The 22,385-nt window shown below is 31.2% G+C and overlaps 3 protein-coding genes across 9 annotated transcripts in view; 1 reads left to right on the top strand and 2 right to left on the bottom strand.

Annotated features, from left to right (window-relative positions):
* LOC141458181 (uncharacterized) overlaps positions 1-16,120 on the top strand; it is a 29,186-nt gene extending 13,066 nt beyond the window's left edge. For 4 of the 6 annotated variants that reach the window (XM_074135840.1, XM_074135844.1, XM_074135843.1 and 1 more), the window contains 2 exons: positions 668-851; positions 13,708-16,120. In XM_074135840.1, coding sequence (XP_073991941.1) covers positions 13,722-15,902 — 2,181 coding nt within the window. In that variant the 5' untranslated portion in view covers positions 668-851; positions 13,708-13,721 and the 3' untranslated portion in view covers positions 15,903-16,120. Of the gene's footprint in view, positions 1-667; positions 852-1,110; positions 1,351-13,536; positions 13,605-13,707 lie in introns of those variants that run through there. The other 2 variants (XM_074135839.1, XM_074135841.1) reach the window with 2 other exon arrangements.
* LOC141458208 (transmembrane protein 199) lies at positions 16,087-20,607 on the bottom strand. The gene is made up of 3 exons (XM_074135927.1): positions 20,431-20,607; positions 19,525-19,723; positions 16,087-18,341 (listed from the first exon to the last, which is right to left on the bottom strand). Exons 1-3 carry the CDS (start codon positions 20,605-20,607, stop codon positions 18,097-18,099), a joined length of 621 nt encoding a protein of 206 aa, XP_073992028.1. The 3' UTR covers positions 16,087-18,096.
* Muted (biogenesis of lysosome-related organelles complex 1 subunit 5) lies at positions 20,472-22,374 on the bottom strand. 2 transcript variants are annotated; one of them, XM_074135933.1, is made up of 4 exons: positions 22,230-22,374; positions 21,355-21,437; positions 21,092-21,277; positions 20,472-20,783 (listed from the first exon to the last, which is right to left on the bottom strand). In XM_074135933.1, exons 1-4 carry the CDS (start codon positions 22,249-22,251, stop codon positions 20,619-20,621), a joined length of 456 nt encoding a protein of 151 aa, XP_073992034.1. In that variant the 5' UTR covers positions 22,252-22,374; the 3' UTR covers positions 20,472-20,618. The 2 variants fall into 2 exon arrangements, with proteins under 2 accessions (XP_073992034.1, XP_073992033.1); XM_074135932.1 differs by lacking the exon at positions 22,230-22,374 and adding an exon at positions 22,190-22,229.
* Between the last annotated feature and the right edge of the window lie 11 nt (positions 22,375-22,385).

Below are 22,385 nucleotides of genomic sequence, written 5' to 3'. Positions count from 1 at the left end.
TTAAATGGCAGCAAAATCAATTTCAATATTCCGTACTGCTCCACTATTGCTTCAGTTACTACGTTTTAATAATTTTAAAAAAATATGTTTTGGACTGCACATTCTTATTTTATTAACCTCCTAAAATGTACGTACGCCTTTATTTATTTAATTTCCACTAGAGTTGATTTAGGTTCAATTCTGGAAGAGCTGCAAAAGTTATTCTAGTAAAGATTATCAATGTTTTTATTTTGTTACTTTAAAATGCCTATTCACTACATTGTCAGGTTCAAAAACAATATCCAAATATTTTAAGTTTTATGCTATTAACTGATCAAAGCAGTTATCTTTTATTTTAAAGACCGAAGAAAATAATTTCGATAGGGTAATTGAATTTTTTGTGAGTTCTTACCCGCATTGCTTTTCCTAAAACTGTCATTTTTCTATGAAATTTGATCCTGTATTATCTAATGTTAAGGTAGGTTAAATGTGTTATACGTAGAATTCCGAGTTGATGAGGATAATTCAACCAAAAGTAGCAGTTTACAGAATTGAGTCTCGGTTTGAATTTTTTTCTAAATTGTGTCCCAATGATTTAGTACGTACGTTTCTAAGTTATTATTTACAAAATAGAAGTGTAAATTTTATGCAATTGATTAAATCTTTCAAGAATCTGATTTTGTTTTAGAAATTTGGAGTTTAAAGAAGAAGAACCTTGAGAATTGAATTAAAAGCGATTCGTGTGAGTGTTCTATCAAGAATTTTCTCTTGAGGAACCTAACAGAAAAAAAAACGAAAACAAGTAAACCAAAACACCTTTCTGTCAGGGTACAGATGTTGGAGGACAATTTCATTAAACAGGTGTTGGGCAGGTGTAAATTTTTATTCTTATTCAAAGTATTCTACTACTATGTTACATACTCTACCACCTATGTACACTACTCTTTGTAGTTTTATAGCATAATTTTATGTGATATAATTTACATATTCGTATAATTAATTAGTGAACGTGCGGATCTTCTTGTTAATAAATATAGTAAAAGAAACGAAAGAACCTAGGATTTAAAGAATGAAGAGTGAGCCACTTGTTGCATGCCGCCCATACTACGTCACCCAAGGGTGGGAGCTTCGTAACTGCAGAGGGGGTATCGGACCATGCCACAAGAAGGAGTGCTCTTAGTTTATTCAGTTTATTATTTTAGTTCGTACAAAGTGCCGTAAATTCGAAGATAATATAGTGTCACTTTTAAGTTTGTTCTTAACAAGTTTACTTGTGATTGTATAAAAATCAAATTGTGTCAGCCTCTCTCCCAACGAAATAAGGAATACATTGCTTTTTTAAAAACTAAAACATCTCCTAATAATACGACAGTAAGTTGTCTTTACATTGTTTGAGAATAAGAGTACAGAGTTTTAACTTATGTAATTTCTGTTCATGAAATTAGGAGAGATTTGTGTTGTTATTTTAACATTTAAATTATTTTCTTTTCTTCCCGCCGTATTTTCTAATGATGGGGAAATAAAACATTTAGGAATAACGCAACAGGAATAAATGTGTCCTTGAAGGTGTATTGGAAATTCTAAGGTGGGAGATTCCCCTGCAGAGAGAGAGAGAGTGAGGGCCTCTTATCTTAATTTCATTTTCATGTACAATTTAACCTTTTAGCATTACTGTTAAAATTATTATAAACATTTTAAAACGCCCTAATTAATAGGAAAAACCCTGAATTAAAAGTAACACTAAATAAACCTAGTCTTTGGATACAAAGAACGTCTCGAGTTATTTACGAACTACATACTTAGTATGCATTAATGTGCACTGGTTCTATAAGAACTGAAGAAAAGGTTATCAACCCTACCTTAGTTTGGAGAACACAAATATTATAATGTTATAAAATGCTGAACAAAGATGGCGGGCAGACCAAGTCCCCGGATTGCACTACCTGGGTGGTAGTAGTAGTAGGGTCTTCTATATGCATTGTATTCTAAGTAGTCCTACCTTGTCCCGGTTGGCCTGACTCTATACCTGGACTATATTTGTTCAGTTTTTTCATCTCAGACAAAAAGAAAAAAATAAAGCTTACTTTTTGCAGTAAAAGAATTGTTTAACATTCATTCCCTTTACTACTGGTTGATCCAAGTGGTATGCTTCGTAAGAAGTAGTATTGCAATTTTTGCATTTTTTGCGGAAATGCATGTTTTTTGGCCCCTCAAAGAGGAAGGAAGGAACGAAACTTTAAACTGTAAGCTGCACTTTGAATACTCAGATAATTAAATACAAGTATTTATCATATTTTACAAGTTAGTGGGAGGTAATACCATCGTTTTAAAGTATTCAATTAAGTTTTATCAGAAATGCCTGTTTATGAGGTCTCATGAATACAAAAAAGTGGTTTTCAGAAAATAGTCAGTTTATGAATCCTTGTATAAGATCACTCCGCTTAAAAAGTTCAAATTTCTTTTTTTGTATTTATACTTCCTCAACATCTGATAGTAAATTTGAGATGACACTGATTCGGAATTGCTCCTTTATTTTCAGTGCAATGAGGGGTTTTCAAACTAATTTAATGTTATTGATGATGAATGAAGACGGATACCTTAAACGTAGGTAAAATACTCGTTTATGTTCCTCGTCCACCCACACTTCCGAACGGAGTACCGGAACGTTAGTTAGAAATCCAGCCAACAAGGGAAAGCGTGTACCTTACTAGATGCGGTAGTTTCAAAAAGATTTTCCTTTTCCTTCCCTAAAGCTAGCAATCTCGTTGTAGCCTAAGCGCAACTATCCTCTACAAAGAACTGGATAATTTTGGTATCGAATCACAAATTTTTGTTGAGTTCCGGGTGTTTGATTATGTGAGAGAATTTATTAAGAGGAAGCCGTGTAAATTTCAACAATGGATTTTTTGTTTTTACGTTCTGTTGAAAATGAAGTGATAATTACTTTTTCTTAAAGTAATATTAATGTGCTTCTCGGCAGAATATATCTGCAAGAAGCTAAAATTTTATGATAATTATTATGTAAGCTATTTCTTAGAATTTGAAAGACCCCCAGCATCCGACACCCTTCACGTCAGAAGAAGTATGAATTAATTTAAGGATAAATGTTTATTCCTTGCTTCTTCTGATTCACCCCATACGATTAAACTTATAAATATTGTAGCACCTCTAGTATTATCAATATGTTTAAATTGTTTTGCACTCGGCCTAAACGGTAGAAATACCAATAATCGCATTAGTTCTGACCACTTCAAATTACAGCAAATACGGTATTTTATTCTTTTTGATTGAACATAATGTACAAGTAAAGGATTCTGTGTTTGGATTTTAAACAAGCAGTTGATGGCCCTTACCTTATGATACACGATTGAGTTGGCGTGACAGTTGCGAATGTTAGTTAATCCTACGAAGCTACTGGTACCTAAGAGGTTTTTAGGCATAGTCAGAGGACTTTGGTAAGGTGATGTCAACCTTAGTTTAGACGTAATTAGAAGAAAATTAGTAAACTCATGTAAGGCGTTCTTAAAATCGATGCAGTTGGTTCAATTAACTTTAATTATTTACTTTTTTATCATAAAATTATTGTAAATATCGATATCTAGAATTTATGAAATGTTGATAAATATCAAAATACAATAGTGCCAATGAAGCTATTTTTTATAGTATTCCAAAGATATATATGCACTTTAGATTGCGTTTAGCCGCTTAATCACTGTCAGTGATAGCTGGTCTTTGGGATTAAACGCCCTTCTGCCGGCGGGGTGGCGCCGGCGTTATCTAGCGGATGGGCAGGGATTTTATGGAACTTATAATATCGGGCGCGCATTCCATCCTTTCTGTCTGAGAAAGACTAGTTTGGTAGTCTAGAAAGAGTCCTAACAGGTTTGATCGTATGTCTAGTAGTCTAGAAAGAGTCCTATAACGTTTCATAACTTCCTGGTGTTTAAGTCAATGTGAGGGTTTTAGTTAAACTTCTTGTTAATGTATGTATATTCTAAGATATCTCACCTGTCGTAGCGTTTTAAAGTAGCTAAGGAACATGTCCGTCTCTTATGCATGAATGTAATTTGTAAGATTTATCTTGAAAGGTTATAAGAGGAACTAGTACGAGTCACACACCAAATTATTTGTTGTTTAAACAGATATTATCTTTGTATGTATATCTGGTGAAAAATGTATCTCGAAAATTGGACACTATCGGAAAACTCCTACTAAAAATTATACTAATTTTATGTGCATGAATTATCCCGATGAAAAGGAAAATAGTTTAATAGCATATCTATTAGCTGTGACCATTTGAGTGACAGAACATTATTTTAGGTCATTGGTAGATGAATGCAGCTTTCGCAATAGTCAAAAGAGTATTGTTTACTAAACAAATGACATCAGTCTTCTATTATGCAACGATGTTTTATTATAGTTTTTTTGTTTTTGTTTAATTTAGGACCTTTTCAGAACTACTATTGACTTTTTATTATTAGTTTATACGAAATAACAATACACTATTAATTAGTAAGACAAAGTTATCGTTGATAATCCAGCACTTCGGACCTGTCAATATAAAAGGTAATAATTTGTTACCTGAGCCTATTAACCTCAACACTTGAAAAAATTAAATTCTTGCTCCATTAGTTTGGTTTGCAGATCGTGTGCATTTTCTGTTTTGAGTTTTCGTCGTCAACATCCGTTTTAAGGTAACCTGCATCCGAAAAAAATTGTAATTAGTACTTGGTTTTGTGTGTAGTGTATGTCTGGTCAGTTAGCTTAAAACAGAAAATCGCTGAAAATTCAAACGTGATATTTCTAAAAGATTGCCAAAATGGAACCCATTAATAAGGTTCTAGACCTAACAGCCAACCAAAACTGCCTGAATCGTTCATTTAAATTTTATTTAAATATATTCCCCGGAAAACCTTCTTAAGGCAGTTCTTGAGGAGAGGTGGTTTAAGCTTCTTTTAAATTAAGTGCGTATAAATTGTAAAATTCGAAGTTTTTTTTTTAAAAAAATGAGTTTTTACTAAGTTTTGGTTTTTAGGATTTTTTTTCTAACGAAATAGTTTAAGGAAACTTTATTTTCTCTAATTACGCATTTTTACTTTTATAGCGTGTGGTATTTTTGTCAAAATAAAAAAACATTTTCATGACAATGGTTTCTGTAATCAACTAAGCTTCTAATCTTATCTCACAAGTATAAAATAAAAAAGTAAAGTGATTCACTTTGTGAGATACGTAATTTTCCTTTTATTTCTTACAATAATTTTACGTTACAACGCAGTACTTTTTAAACGACATATTCTTACTTAATAGTATGATTATTCTTTTACTTAACTTTCTCTATTAACTCCCCATCGAAGAGAATGTTGTCTATATGAAAGAACTAGGTTTGTGACAAGGAAGGGAAGAAGTGTAAAAAAGTATAGTAATAACGCAAGGACTTGCATGTTTGCTCTGATTTCCATCAAATTTTTTGTTTAAGCATTATTGATGTGTAAGACGAAACAAAAATTAATAATAATAATAATAATTATATGTATAAAAAATGACGCCTTATTTAGAGAAGAAAACTTAGTATGGTTGGCATATCGACTGAAATAATAGGTCTATAGAATTCTGGAACATTGTAATCTCTGAGCATCAGGAGTACTGAACCAATTGGTTACCCTTTATAGAGGCCATATTAAAGTTTACCATAAGCCTTTCCCGTTAAGGTTTTGGAGTTGTGACAAATAGTTGTAGTTGAAAGCTATTCTTTTGTTAATATGAATACAAGAAAAAGCTATAAAAATAATAAAATCAAGTCATGAATATGTTTGTTTTCCTAATTTTCTTTAAGAAACGACGGCACGATAAATTGTAAGAAATAAACTTCATATTTATAATATATAAAATCATTGAAAGATATAATAACTAGAAAAACGAGTTATATGCATTATAAACTCATGAATGGCTAGAAATAAACCTAAGAATAAATTAAAAACCGAATCAAGTATACATACAGTAAAAATAGAATTTTTACTAAATACTGTACATCAGGAACTAATTAATAACTTTACTTATTAACGGTTAATTAAAAACACACATCACGGATAGACAGACAGCTTTTTCTTGCTATAACATTGCCTGATACTGACAGATAATTGCACTAGAAACATTCTTTATTATTACAATTACAATTCACATTATATTGCAAACTAGCAATGTTTAGTAGATTTTTTAATAAAATAGAATATCCCCATCTTGAAAATGTCTTCATAAATAGTTTTCTGCTCCCCCTAAAAATCTGGTATAAACTTACACTACTTTCTCTTACTTAAATTCTCACAATTGTAAGCGACAATTTCCCCTTAAGATTTTTTGGGAATTCTCAGAAAAGAAAAGTCAACTATTAGTTATATTCTTTTTGTCTGAGTACTTATACAACAAATTTTAAGCAATTAGCATGAATAGTTTAGAAAAATTCCCGGATTAAAGAAAAAACTTTTTAGGGAATTCACCTGGCTGGTCCTTTCTATTTTCTTCAAACTAGAATTTTATACTCGTTATGCAAGTGACAGGACCGTACATTAACCTAACCATTATGTAAATAAAATCCAAGGTCTAAACCAGAAATTATACCCAATACCACAACATATCCTAGCTTCTAATAGCTTGGCTATCTTACCCGGTCTAGAGGGTGCAATATGTTGCCAAAAACGACACATAAGCATATATTATTTGAGATAAATCTTAAATACACGGAAGAAAGATTTGAGTTAAAATTTACTTCTGAAAGTAGACAACCTGATGTATGTCTGCATAATCAGATGGTCATGCACTAATTAAGATAGCTTGGTTAATATGAAAACAAAGCATAATATTTAGATAATTATTACTTAGTTTTGTAGTTGTAATGTTGCTTTATGTATTTCCTTCTTATAACGTCTTTCCTTTTTTGTGAATTGTGTACATATTTAATAAGTGCTTCCCGTGGAGGCTCAATCGCACCGAGAAACGGTAAGAAATTTCACTACTAAGGTGCACTGCAGCTTTTTTTTCCCATGGCATAAGAAATTTATTACCAAATAAACATTATTAAATAATCTTTATTCCGTTTTAAATCACAAAACATTTTGCAGATTTCAAAACTTTAGGGACCTATTACTCTCTAATGCAGTTATTTTTGTTGTAGTATTCTATTATTTTTTAGTAGAGCAGGATGCCGCATCGTACTTTGGAATTCCCCTATAATTTTTCGTTTTTACTAACTTCAACCAAAATGGACATATTGCCAATAAGTTCTTTTTTTCAGATAAATAATTACAAAAAGTTGTTTCGAATGACCTTACCTTCAAAGTTTTGAAGCGAAATGCAGTGAAATCTAATTTTTGTTTTAAATTTACTTTGTAATCTTTAATGGGTACAGAAACAAAATGAAATCAGCTGATTTCAATTGTAACTTAATACGAAGCATACTAAATAGTGATGGGCTATTTGAGCGGACTCGTTCCATGAGCGGACTCGTTCCATTGGAACGAGTCCGATGGTGGAACGAGTTGATTCAAATCCCTATTTTTAAAAAAAGTGATTCCGCCCCGCCCCAAAAAATTTAGGCAAATAAAAATGAAAATGAGGCAGCAGAAGGTTTGGAACGATTAAACATAAGAACAAATGTCACGCAATTTATTATATTATTATATCATTAAATGTTAGCTTTCCCAGTTAATAACAAAACTATATTTCTTTAACACACATTGAGTACTATCCCTAATTTCCAATTGCTCTGATAAATATAAAATTAACAACGTAATACAAATATTAACACAAAAATAGGCTAGTCAAATATAAATTAAAGCAATGCAGTTTTGTCATTATCTAGCTTGACCACTAGAAGACTGGAGTTAACTTACTTCAAGAGTATTCAAGGTAGAGAAACGGAAATGGGTAGGAAATTATTCCATAAAAATTCTAACCCTTCAAAATTATAATTACTCATAAATAAAGAAATATTTATTTACTAGGACTTGTATATCAAGCTTTAAAAATATTATCTTATTATTTTACGAAAAGAAAAAGCTGTGTGCTTAATCTTTAACATAGCGCTGGACACTCTTATTCTTATCTTCATTGGGTAAGTTTAACCGTGTACATGACCGTGAGACAGTCAAAGTAACACTGAGCCAAAATTTAGTATTACCTAATTGGTTTACTTACTGCAGTATCCCTCCCACTCTATCACCAATTTCACAAACATTCATCGATTGGAAATAATTTTTAGTTAAATATTCGTTTTATTTGAATACAAAAAACATTATAACGCTTTCTTAAGATGATTTTAATTTTTAAAATTTGTTTTTGTCCATTACTCTTATATAATACGAAGAATTTCAAATAAAATATAATATACAAACACAATGATCTAGTATGCAGGTGGAGTCAGTCCTCGTTACCATAGCAATGGAACCGTTAAACAACTCCGGTTCCAGCTCCAGCAATTTCTATTGGCTAGATTCAGTGTACGAAAAAATGGAACGAGTCCGGTTTCAAAAGGATTTAAATCACTCCGGATTCGACTCCACCAACTCCAGTGGATTTAACCAATGAAAATGCTAGAGCTGGGCCGGAGTCGTTTAACGGTTCCGTTGTCATGGTAACTACGACTGACTCCACCTGCACACTAGATCATTCTGTGTTTGTATATTATATTTTATTTGAAATTCTTCGTATTTTATAAGAGTAATGGACAAAAACAAATTTTAAAAATTAAAATCATCTTAAGAAAGCGTTATAATGTTTTTTGTATTCAAATAAAACGAATATTTAACTAAAAATTATTTCCAATCGATGAATGTTTGTGAAATTGGTGATAGAGTGGGAGGGATACTGCAGTAAGTAAACCAATTAGGTAATACTAAATTTTGGCTCAGTGTTACTTTGACTGTCTCACGGTCATGTACTAGTGATGGGCAGAACGAGTCCGTCTTTGGACTCGTTGGATTTGAATCAGTTCCAGGGTTGGAATCGATTCCAACAACTCGTTCACCGATTCCGGTCTCTGTACTTACCCTATGCATTAGTAAAAATGTCACGCAATTCATTAAAAAATAACATTAAATGTTAGCTTTCCCAGTTAATAACAAAACTATATTTCTTTAACACACATTGAGTACTATCCCTAATTTCCAATTGCACTGATAAATATAAAATTAACAACGTAACACAAAAATTAACATAAAAATAGACTAGTCAATTATAAAAATTAAAGCAATGATGTTTAGTCATTATCTAGCTTGACCACTGGAAGACTGGAGTTAACGTGCTTCAAGAGGATCCAAGGTAGAGAAACGGAAATGGGTAGGAAATTATTCCCATAAAAAAAATTCTAACCCTTCAAGCAAAATGATAATTACTCATAAATAAAGAAATATTTATTTACTAGGACTTGTATATCAAGCTTTAAAAATATTATCTTATTATCTTACGAAAAGAAAAAGCTGTGTGCTTAATCTTTAACATAGCGCTGGACACTCTTATTCTTATCTTCATTGGGTAAGTTTAACCGTGTACATGACCGTGAGACAGTCAAAGTAACACTGAGCCAAAATTTAGTATTACCTAATTGGTTTACTTACTGCAGTATCCCTCCCACTCTATCACCAATTTCACAAACATTCATCGATTGGAAATAATTTTTAGTTAAATATTCGTTTTATTTGAATACAAAAAACATTATAACGCTTTCTTAAGATGATTTTAATTTTTAAAATTTGTTTTTGTCCATTACTCTTATAAAATACGAAGAATTTCAAATAAAATATAATATACAAACACAGAATGATCTAGTGTGCAGGTGGAGTCAGTCGTAGTTACCATGACAACGGAACCGTTAAACGACTCCGGCCCAGCTCTAGCATTTTCATTGGTTAAATCCACTGGAGTTGGTGGAGTCGAATCCGGAGTGATTTAAATCCTTTTGAAACCGGACTCGTTCCATTTTTTCGTTCACTGAATCTAGCCAATAGAAATTGCTGGAGCTGGAACCGGAGTTGTTTAACGGTTCCATTGCTATGGTATCGAGGACTGACTCCACCTGCATACTAGATCATTGTGTTTGTATATTATATTTTATTTGAAATTCTTCGTATTATATAAGAGTAATGGACAAAAACAAATTTTAAAAATTAAAATCATCTTAAGAAAGCGTTATAATGTTTTTTGTATTCAAATAAAACGAATATTTAACTAAAAATTATTTCCAATCGATGAATGTTTGTGAAATTGGTGATAGAGTGGGAGGGATACTGCAGTAAGTAAACCAATTAGGTAATACTAAATTTTGGCTCAGTGTTACTTTGACTGTCTCACGGTCATGTACACGGTTAAACTTACCCAATGAAGATAAGAATAAGAGTGTCCAGCGCTATGTTAAAGATTAAGCACACAGCTTTTTCTTTTCGTAAAATAATAAGATAATATTTTTAAAGCTTGATATACAAGTCCTAGTAAATAAATATTTCTTTATTTATGAGTAATTATAATTTTGAAGGGTTAGAATTTTTATGGAATAATTTCCTACCCATTTCCGTTTCTCTACCTTGAATACTCTTGAAGTAAGTTAACTCCAGTCTTCTAGTGGTCAAGCTAGATAATGACAAAACTGCATTGCTTTAATTTATATTTGACTAGCCTATTTTTGTGTTAATATTTGTATTACGTTGTTAATTTTATATTTATCAGAGCAATTGGAAATTAGGGATAGTACTCAATGTGTGTTAAAGAAATATAGTTTTGTTATTAACTGGGAAAGCTAACATTTAATGATATAATAATATAATAAATTGCGTGACATTTGTTCTTATGTTTAATCGTTCCAAACCTTCTGCTGCCTCATTTTCATTTTTATTTGCCTAAATTTTTTGGGGCGGGGCGGAATCACTTTTTTTAAAAATAGGGATTTGAATCAACTCGTTCCACCATCGGACTCGTTCCAATGGAACGAGTCCGCTCAAATAGCCCATCACTATCATGTACACGGTTAAACTTACCCAATGAAGATAAGAATAAGAGTGTCCAGCGCTATGTTAAAGATTAAGCACACAGCTTTTTCTTTTCGTAAGATAATAAGATAATATTTTTAAAGCTTGATATACAAGTCCTAGTAAATAAATATTTCTTTATTTATGAGTAATTATCATTTTGCTTGAAGGGTTAGAATTTTTTTTATGGGAATAATTTCCTACCCATTTCCGTTTCTCTACCTTGGATCCTCTTGAAGCACGTTAACTCCAGTCTTCCAGTGGTCAAGCTAGATAATGACTAAACATCATTGCTTTAATTTTTATAATTGACTAGTCTATTTTTATGTTAATTTTTGTGTTACGTTGTTAATTTTATATTTATCAGTGCAATTGGAAATTAGGGATAGTACTCAATGTGTGTTAAAGAAATATAGTTTTGTTATTAACTGGGAAAGCTAACATTTAATGATATTTTTTAATGAATTGCGTGACATTTTTACTAATGCATAGGGTAAGTACAGAGACCGGAATCGGTGAACGAGTTGTTGGAATCGATTCCAACCCTGGAACTGATTCAAATCCAACGAGTCCAAAGACGGACTCGTTCTGCCCATCACTAATACTAAACTACAGTCGAGTATGTAGTTTGATTTTCTTCCGACAGACACCGCTCAAAACTAGGTCTCCTTTTAAGTCTGGCTAAATGATAAATGTTTTCCTAAAATAAGTTTTATCCTCTAAAATATATTCTAAAGGGGGGGAAAAAAATACTATTCTTGGAAATTGATCAATTTTTGACCTGGGAAATCTCCCAAGGTCATTGATTAGTTAGTTATAACGCATAACAGTAGCATTGTGTATTCCAAGCATGCATTCATTAACTTACTCGCATAATTGATTGAATTTAGAACATCTTACCATTCTGGTCTTTAATTCGTATTATTTCAAATAAATTTTCGACTATTGTAAAAATAAGAAACAGGGACAGATACTGATTTTTACTTTACTTCTAGAAGGAAGAAATTCTACAATTGTGCCAAATTTTCGAAGTGGACTTTTACTCGAAAAACGTGTCTCTGAGTGGCGAATTTTTTTTAGCGTTCACTAAAGCCGTACCAGAAACACATATTTCTTAAAAGAAGCTAGCAAATTTTACTTACGCTAACATTATATATTCTTGCTGGCTATTAGCGCAGGACTACTAATACCGGCGACCAATTTCAGTATTTCCATATTTTTACTTCCTTCTTTCATTCATCCTATTTTTACTAAGAAAAGAAGTATTATTAGTGTAACAAATTGTCGAAATTGAATTTTTAGAATAGGAAAGAAAAAGTGATTTTTAGCATAACAAGAGACTTTACTTTTTTTCAAACTTTGCACTTATTCCCACAGTAAAATCTATAGATCGATAACTTTTAAATGTAACACTTTTTCAGGAAATGGGTGAGTAGATTATACTTCCTCGAAAGTACCGTTATATATTACCTGAGAATTTATCGTTTTCATAAATGTAAAAAAAAATAAAGTTAAGTCATCGCCTATTTTTACGAAAAGGGCTCAATGGTCCAGCTACCAATATCGTAGACGTAGACCTTACAAATTAAAAGTAGCTATACGCGGGATTCCAACTAGGGTTCTCTTACTTACAAAGCCTTGCTTCATAAACACACCCGTCTCATTAACATTTTTATAAGAACGGTTGAATTGAAAAAAAATTCTGTTTTGCTATATGCAAATTGCCTGAAAAATCCGTTTGGAAATTAGTTAATACGATGAGAATTCTGGAGTAAAAGAAATTGGTGACGGATTCGCTTTTCTTTAGTGAGCTGTGCAGTTCATTTGCACAGATCCAGTTTGAATTTAAGGGATCTTATATATCTGATTACACCACACTTTTATTGAAGAAATTTGTAAGTATTGCAAATTCTCTGCTTCGATATTCAGAAATCATCCTGATTTGTTATGATAAGGCTTAATTAAATCATACTCTGATAATATTTGTGCAACAATTATTATGGCAGTTAATAATATCTAGGAATTAACAATAAAGTAATATTTAGAGCATGTGCAAATATTATATACAAAAGCAACATTCCATTGTTAACTTCTTTTTTTATTTCTAGTTACGATCGTGACAAATTTTTAATTTAAGTTTTTACTTGAAATACGATATGTTACTTTTTTTATTTATTTTTTGGGAGAAACTCATTTAAAGGAGAGAGATGGCAAGGGGTAGGATACTGCACCTCCTGCCGCTATGGATCGAATATAAACCTTTAATAGAAATTGTTACTACACCCATAATACATGTTTGTGAGCTGTTCAAATTTAGTTCACTTTTAAGAAAAGTTGTAAATTCAAAGCAGTATAGATGTGTCACTAAGAAAAAGTCTAGTGAATGTCCATATCGTAGTTTTTTATTCATTCGATAGTGAAAAATTGTGTGTTATGTTCTCTGAAAATACTGAATAGGTTTTTGGTACTACAGTCTTTATTGTTCATTTAAATTTATTTATTTATTTTATTTATTCAAGAGCTTACTGCTCACTGTTTAGAGTCCATCAGTGCACTGAAAAAAGCTCCGGGCACCAAACACCTCAGACGTCCAAGGGCTTTAAATTAAAAAAAGTAAATAATACGTTTGTGGGAATGTATATTATATATTACAACAGTGGAAAGTATTTTTTAATTTTTACACAAATGGATATTATTAACATACTTTTTTTTTCAGGTTTGCAGTAACCAATGGAATTAAGGACGCCAGTTTTACTACTGGCACTACTGGGAGCTTGCAGTGGCTCCATACCGTGTCCGCAGGCTTGTCGGTGCGATAGAAAAAGTTTTTCCGGTGCCATTGCAAGATGTAGCGAATTAGATCCAGACGTTCAAAGATTTCCGTTGGATATCACCCGTTTGGTTGTAGAGAATTACCACGGTGAACGGGATTTGGCTTTGACAGATAGGATGTTCTCCGATATGGGCTTAGAACGTGTTACGGTTATTAAAATTGTAAATAGCACTTTGCGTGATATCCAAGTAAGCGCTTTTCATGGGCTGCATAATCTGCAAGAAGTTGATTTTTCACATAATCGACTAATACTAATACATCCGGATACATTTAAAAATAATAAAAATTTGGCTAGAGTAGTACTAAAAGGAAATCCATTGCAACTGACACAAGTACTAGAACAAAAAGATCATCATTTTCTAAACTCTGAATCCTTAAGAGAATTAGATTTGTCACATTGCAGACTAACGCAAATCGCACCAAAAACGTTTTCAAATTTGAGAGGTCTCGAATTGCTGGATTTAAGTGGTAACGATTTGACAGAAATTAAGGCTGATACTTTGGCAAATCTAGAAAGCTTAGAAGATCTTTATCTTGCCTATAACTCAATTAGCAAAATTGATCCAAATGCTTTCAACGATATAGATGATATGATAAAGTTATCTTTAAGAGGGAATCCAATTAAGACTCTAGAAGGAATTGAAGTTCCAGGTTTAGCTGAACTAGATATTAGCGAATGTGATTTGGAAATACTGGCCGGTGCTTCTTTTAGAGGGTTTCTTGATTTGGAAACGCTGAATCTTAGCCGTAACTCAATAAGAGATATAGATCCAGAAGCATTTTATAATTTGTTAAATCTAAAATATCTTGATCTATCTTTTAACATGATCAGAGGACCACTGGATGATAGTCTATTTTCTTTAAATCAAAAATTAGAGACTATCTCACTAGCTGGGAACAAAGAATTGAAAGTTTTTAAAGAATTGTTTGGATCATTTTCAAGACTCTATCATATTGACCTATCTGATTGTGGTTTAATCGACTTATCGGATTCTGCTTTTATCAATATGTACAATCTAGCTAGGGTAAATATGAGCAACAATTATCTGCAACATCTTAAACCACATCTATTTGAAGCTCTCACACATCTGAGTGTGTTAGATTTATCTAACAATCGATTACATTATCTCAACAATAAGTTGTTTTCAACCAATAAGAAACTTATTAAGTTATCTCTTGCGGGCAATTTCTTCCGCCACGTTCCGGCTGTGTTATTTCAGACAACACCAATATTGGAATGGTTGGATCTTAGCAACTGTCGTATAGTAACTTTGTGGAATATAACTGAAGCTATCATCTTGAAAGATAAAAAAATATTCAGCAATCTACGTTATCTTAACGTATCGGGAAATAAATTAATAAAATTACATAGGCATTCGTTTATTAGTATGGAAAAACTGGAACAATTAGATATTTCTAAAAACCCTATTCAGTGTACCTCAGATTTCAGTCATGTGATGCAATGGTTAATTGTAAATCGTGTAATGCCGAACAAAGGTGATGGCAGTCGTCCAGCAAACCTCGGCTTTATTGACAATAACATTGAATGGGATGAAGTATTAAAAGAGGTGTGCCCAATTAATGCACCAACTACAAAATCGCAACTTCCAGCCAATACATTACCAGAAGAAAAGTCACAGAAATCTTTCCCACATTCAACATTATTTAAAAATACGGAAAAACGACGCAATTCTACTAAAAAACTGCCAATAAATATTGAAGAACCACTATCATTTCGTGGACCTGAAGAAATAACTAAAATAGAACCAATCGGTGATCCACCACTGGTTTGGCCCATGGTCTTAATTTGGATATCAATACTATCAATATTGATTGCTCTTGGTAACTTAATGGCTCTTCTGATCTACCGTTCCCGTAGGCAGTATAGAGTCTTAAGTTATAAACCACACTTTGCCAGTCCTCTAGAGACGCAGTTTCCAGCTAGAAGAATTGGTGGACGTTCCCCCTATAAGAAGCTTTATGAAGAATGTAGTGTACCTGCCCCAGTTCATGATCATAAAATTAAAATTGTCACTTTTCTTGAAAACGCATTCCATAAGAATAATTCAAAAGTGTGATGTTTCACGCTAAAAACAAAACAAAAAGGCAGCATTGTAATTAATATTGGTACTTAAATGTATTTTCTTATAACTAAGTCAGTAGGTTTATAGATTTGATTATAGGACTATTGTGTTACCAATTGCATATTGGAAATTCTGATGGTTAAAGCAAAAAAACAAAAAACAGATTATGTACTTTCAAAATAATTTGTTTTTTATTTAATTTTTTTTTTTTTTACAAAATTATAACGGAAAAACTATCTTTCCAAATGTTTTATTTATTATGATAATAATAATATTGATTCTCTCCATTGTACACTAACACCTTTATATCTTTTTAAATTTCGAGTTCAAGTCATTCCTTTTATTATTACTATTATTATTCAGCAGTTGCCATAAATGTTAGAGTTTAGATGTATATGAAATTGTAAGAATATTTTTAGTTTTTAATGACTGTATGAAAATAAAAGAGAACTATTTTGTAAAGTAAAATGTAATAAATTTTCTTCGAATTAGAAAAATCTTTTTCTCTGTTCAGATAGTTCTAGTAAGAGAAGCTAATTCCAAAACAAATCGGGGTCGAGGGGATTTATAAATACCAATTTAAGTTGGCCTAGAAGAGCTAAAGATGTCTCCTTTTAGCTACAATTTTCAGATATGTAAATGCAGGTAATTAGTTATGCGATGAAAAGCTTCTGTAACCGAAAGCTTACGGAGGAGGAATAGTGGCAGGGAGATTGGAAAGAGGGAAACATGTTTTCGGATATTGAGCAAATCATACCAAAGCCACAAATTGATAAGTGAATTTTTACTCAAAGAACTGAAGTTCTTCTGGGTCTATCTTGCAAAAAACTTTCTCATTTAATTCTTAACATAAAAGGCTCTTTTCCTTCATATGCCTACTCACTCAGTCAGCTACCTAATGCACCTATAATTGTCAAACATCTTCCATTGTATATTACATTTCAATGTTTTCATCAGTGATTGCATTTTGAGCCGTCTTTTTCGTGGATCCCCTATAAGAGAAGTGACCAAGTTTACCTTTTTTCCTCCTATTTCTTAACAATTGAAAATGAAAAAGAATTCTTATAAACTTAAAAACACTAGAGGAATTTCCGATGGAAATAAAGCGTTAAAATTTATGATAGCATGATTTTCCAGTTTAATGAAATGCACACAACACATCTGCCTTAAAAAATCGTATAAAGAAAACTGTTCGACAGATCTCCATAGATTTAACACATATTTAATGTCAATTAATTATATTTCACTCGTTAAAATCAGACATATATGAAGTAAAGAATACCGGTCTATTATTCGACACCCCTCCAAAATGTAAATAATTTAACTTTCATGAAAATAAAGTTTAATGTATTCTATTCAATCAGAGGTAAACAAAGTTACTGAATATTCGAAACTTTAGTACCTTTTTATCATAAGAAGTTGAGAAAATTAAAAAATTTATTACGAATGAAATTCGCACATCTTAAATGTATAGATCTCCCTTTATTTTATAATACCAAAATTTGTTTAGAAATACTTAATGACACAACAATCTTAAAAAAAAAAATATATATATAAATCCTACAGCTTTGAATTACTTGCAGTTTTTCTTTTAGCTCTTTTCTATTAATACGTTTACACTCAGCTTCAAAAATGAAAGAAAATATATTCAACACGTTTAAGTACTGCAAGGCTCTGTCCAATTCAGAGATATCTTCTACATTGGAGGTGAGACGCTTCTAACATATAACATCATCTCTCAGAAACACAAGTCGAGAATGTGAAATGGTTAGAACAAGAATTTCCACGATTATCTTGGAATCATTAGATTAGAAAGGAAATCTACTATCTTCTTTTATATAAATGTTTTGTAAGACAGTAGCAATAAGCCGTTAATCTCGTTACACTATTCTAATTGTTTCAATGATCATTTCAATAACTTAGAAACTTGTTCAATAAAGGAAGTCAATTTTTAGTAAGCAATTAAAAGTTTTTCACGAGATGTTTTGCTACCATGTAATGAATATATAACGAATGAATTCAAAAAAAGCAAAAGAAGGTAAGTAATTGTTTTCGATTCATGGTCTAAAATAAGAATGCCTATTGGGGAGGAATTTTTGTTTCTAAACAGATTTTAATAATAAACACAAATAAATGTTCTTTTATTACGATTAACAGTACATAATGTTAAAATACTCATAATACTCCATTAATCGTAATGAAGTTTTTGATTTGGATCTTCCACTGGATCCATTTCTTCAGCCAATTTCTTTGCAAGAAAATAAATTTCAGCCAAAGCTATAATTAGCGAAAATATAACTCCAAGTAGAAGCCTAAAACCAAATTCTAAATCTCCTACTATTAATTCAATTCCCAGAAATCCAAATACAAAACCAGCAACAACTGAGAAGACAAACTGAAGTACAGCAATCATCTGCTTGTTCATTTGACGTACTGTAACAAAAAATAAAAATAAAGGTTAAAAGTTGTAATAATAATAATAATAAACTTGAAAATGCTATAAAAATGAAATATTCAAAAAAATTGAAAAAGAAGAGAATATTAGAACTTTACATCCTACAAGAAGTACATTAAAAGGAATTCAATAACTACTGAGAAAACTTTCCTTCCAAGGTCTAATTAATTAAGTCATACAGATACTTCTAAAATAAAGTTGAAGAAGCGAAAAGAATGTTTTATGGAAGGAAAAAGGGAAAATAAGTCAGGCTCCAACGGACCCTCACTTTGCTGATTTTTTAATCATTTATTATATTTTGTCGACGATCCAACAATTTTAAGTAAGAGATTGTTAAGCCAACAACTCAAGAATGGAAAATAGTTTAGAAATTGTTCAACACAAACTATGATTCAAATGGTATAGATCTTAGTTATTTATGCATACAATTTTAAATATTTTAATAGAATGTTTAATGAATTTAAGATTATACTTATTAAGGTACAATGTTATGATAACTCCATATAATTCAAAAACCAAGATGCACTCCTGAATTTAAGTATGAAGGAAATGTTTTGTGAGGGAAAAGAACTATATTTTTCGCATTATTTCGTGGAGATCTAACTTGTTTATTCAATTATTATTATTTTTCCCCTACATTATTGCGCCTTTAAGTGCTGCATTATGAACGAACTGTGAGAGTCCCTACATACTGTTGATATTTTTTACACTGTCATTATCTTATTACAAAAAAATAATTCCATTAACCTTATTTCCTTAACAAAAACACAGTTTAAAAACATAAGTATAAGGGTTGATTAAACCACAAAATGTACACATCAGCTAAGTACCTATCATTTCATTAATACTTAAGGTCGTAATTTCAGTATTATAGATACGTTCGAAAAAGCATGTGTTTAATTGAAATTTTATTACAATGGATGTCATTTAAGAAATGTTACATTACATTTTAATTAATTTTATTTAGAATTTATTAGATGCCAAAGACTTTGACGCTGGCCAATTGCGTATACGAAATATTTGTTCAGTAAAGAGTACCGCATTGCCTAACCACCCCTCCCTTAATCGAATTATTCTAAAAAATATGTCCGGTAAGATGCCAGTTCTCTGTAAAATACGGTCTTAATCTTTATAGTAGGCTATTCTTTTAATTTTACTTACACTGTGATCCAATAGTATCATCAGGTTGATAACGTCGGACAGAGTCAACATTCTTGGTCATTTTTCTATATTCTCGTTCTTCCTGCTCTGCCTTTAATTTTTTTATTCTAGCTTCCAGCAATGGATCACGAGGTTTCTCTACTGGATGAGGTAATATCACTTCTACACCGGTCAGTAATTCATGGAATTTACCAACATCCTAAAATTTCAAGAAACGTTATAATAAAAAAAGGGCACAGGAACAATGTTCCTGAAAAAAGTGATACAAGAGCCAATATCTAAAAATAATTTGAACTACAATTTTAACTTACTTTTTCTTCTTTTACTGAATAAAAAATTTAGATTAGCAAAAATAAATAAAATTAGCAAAATTCATTGAAGCTTTTTTTTATAATTAGCTTTTAAAAATAATTTTAAGTTTATTCCAATGGTAATCAACAATTTTTCACATATTTTCAGAGGTAATATTCTTTTTTAGTAGTCTCGCTATGGCATGTATGTTTGACAATGTGTATAGATTACAATATTATCAAAGTCAGCCTATAGAAATGTATTCCAAGAAATAACCTTGAAAAAACTGAACTTAAACCCAGGAGTCTATGTGGATAACACACTTGGATCTCTTTCTTTGATCAGGATGGGTATCCTAGCTAGAAATTAGCATAATTTTAACTATCCTCTTTAATTAATTTGCTTTAAAGAAAAAATTTAATTTCAAACTAGGGTTCTATTTATGAAGGACTCTTCTCAAATTATAACTCATCAGTTCGTCTTGTGTGACGAACATAAAATGTAATAATTTGAAGTAATTATTAATTGCTTAATAATCAAGCATTTGAAGAACATTCTACTAAATATTTGTACTTAATTGCGAACTTTAAATGAACACATTCACTTCACGCTCACCTTGGTATGCTTATGTAGCCATTCTATTTCTTCCAAACCAACAAATGAGCCAGTCTTTACAGATGTTTTAACAAGTTCTGGGGCATCTTCATAGACTGCTAAAGCTTGCGAAAAAGCTTCTATTAATTTTTCATTCAATGAAATTTTCAATTCATAAGAATCGTTCGGCCCAGTCATGATGGTAGTTATCAATTTACATGTAACTTCTTCTCTAAATCGTCATAGAACTCCTTAAGTTCGTCTTCCTTTTCTTTGAATGTTTTGTCTATATTAGAATATTTACATCGAATATCTTTCATAAAATTCTCCCATTCGGTCTTACGCAATGCACGTTTTGCCTCAAGTGTTTGATTCTACAAATTAAAAAAAAAAAAAATTATTTAGGGTATAGCTTAGTGGTTAATGAATACTGGATTCCAACGCAGAGATTACGGGTTTGAATCCAGCTGCTAGGCCTTAGATTTTCTTTTTCTAGCAGCTCACTATCCAGTGATGGACAGCATTGAGAGAACACTGTCCGAAGCCGGCAGTACTCTGAAAGACTCCGGTGCGCCAATGACCTCATTGAAATGCCTTATATATATATATATATAACTTGTTAAAATAGTGGTAAGAGAAAGTCACGATAATTTGTTTTAGATAAGATATTAAATAAACTTACTTGGCTGTATTTCTCTTTATTTTCGTTCACTATTGCACAATTTTGAAGAGAAATATCTAATAAAACATTTAACTTATTAAGAGTGTTCTCCTTTTCACAAGTTTTGGGAATTTGCGTATCTCGAAAATCAGTTACTAATTCATGAATTTCAAACAATCGCGAGATCTCTCTGTCTCCTCTAGACTCCTTTAAAAAAGTCAGGAAATTATTATTTTTTAAAAGAATTTTAACATGCATTACTCTATTTTATTATAAAACCATACCTCGAATTCTTTCAGAAATACCTTTATTTCACCGTTCAAAAAAGGGCGATGATCAAATAGTCTGTTCCATATTTCTCCGCAATCTAAAAGACAAAAGGACAGCTCTCAGAACATGAAAAGTTCAAAAAGAAATAAAATAATATTTCTAGCATTCAACTATCAATTATACTATCTAATTGACTTCAATCTTCAATCTTTCTTCTTTTTCTTTTCTAACATTTACTGAAGAAGTTTAGAATTAGCCAATAAACTGCCTTCTAATTTTATTTTAAAAAATAATCATTTTATTGGCCGTTCCTCTGTTACTGCGTAAGGAGGAACTTGAAATATAACTAAGAAATGGAATTAATCTTCTCCTAAATTTTTTGTTTTTATTTACTGAAAAATTTACTACTCCACAAATTGCAGGTAGTACATGTGATGAGGGCAAAATATGAATATATAATACAATAATGTCCGCTGACAATCCTGCGAAAAATGTACATGTACTGTGGAAAGAGAAATATGTAGACAATAGATAGTAAATGTGATGAAGGTATTTACAAGTAAAGTTGAGGGTGATGAGATTAATTAGTATAATGAATACGATGAAATAACTTGGTCGCTAACTACCTATAAGCATATGAATTTGATTAATGGCTAAATCCTTCCGAAAAAAATAAAATATTTAAAATGACAGGGCATTAGTCTCAAGAATTTAATTAATTAAAAAAATGGAAAATATAAAGTAAAAAAAGTCTGCTTTGTATTTTGAACCGAATTTTCTATGCATAAGCGAATTCAAAATCATTATCTGGATAAAAAGGTTTAAGTAAAGAATGAAGTTTTAACCTACATATGATCTTAGGCAAGTTGCCCATATTAAAGTACATTACCTTTAATAATGGGTACTGACATGATATATAAAAAACATTTAGTTCATTTGTTACTTTTCATTTGGTCTTAATTAAACATCAATAAAATAACTTTACTAACATGGAACTATGCTATAACAATCCAAATTACAAAACCTACCTCTATTAAAATAACCT

This window comes from Rhodnius prolixus, unplaced genomic scaffold (genome assembly GCF_049639745.1).
Source record: "Rhodnius prolixus isolate KJV_2025 unplaced genomic scaffold, Rpr scaffold_5, whole genome shotgun sequence".
In the NCBI taxonomy this organism is placed as follows: Eukaryota; Metazoa; Arthropoda; class Insecta; order Hemiptera; family Reduviidae; genus Rhodnius; species Rhodnius prolixus.
This window is presented reverse-complemented; position numbering and strand designations above follow the sequence as displayed.

Bases quoted from the DNA above. Each gene is read 5' to 3' on its own strand.
- LOC141458208 (XM_074135927.1), bottom strand. From the start codon at position 20,607: ATGACTGGGCCGAACGATTCTTATGAATTGAAAATTTCATTGAATGAA. The intron at 19,724-20,430 runs GTGAGCGTGAAG...TTGAAATTTTAG, and splicing joins GGCTACATAAGCATACCAAG to GATGTTGGTAAATTCCATGA. The intron at 18,342-19,524 runs GTAAGTAAAATT...TTTTTGTTACAG, and splicing joins TGATACTATTGGATCACAGT to TACGTCAAATGAACAAGCAG.
- Muted (XM_074135932.1), bottom strand. From the start codon at position 22,226: ATGTACTTTAATATGGGCAACTTGCCTAAGATCATAT. The intron at 21,438-22,189 runs GTAGGTTAAAAC...TTTGTCTTTTAG, and splicing joins CAACTTGCCTAAGATCATAT to ATTGCGGAGAAATATGGAAC. The intron at 21,278-21,354 runs GTATGGTTTTAT...ACTTTTTTAAAG, and splicing joins TATTTCTGAAAGAATTCGAG to GAGTCTAGAGGAGACAGAGA.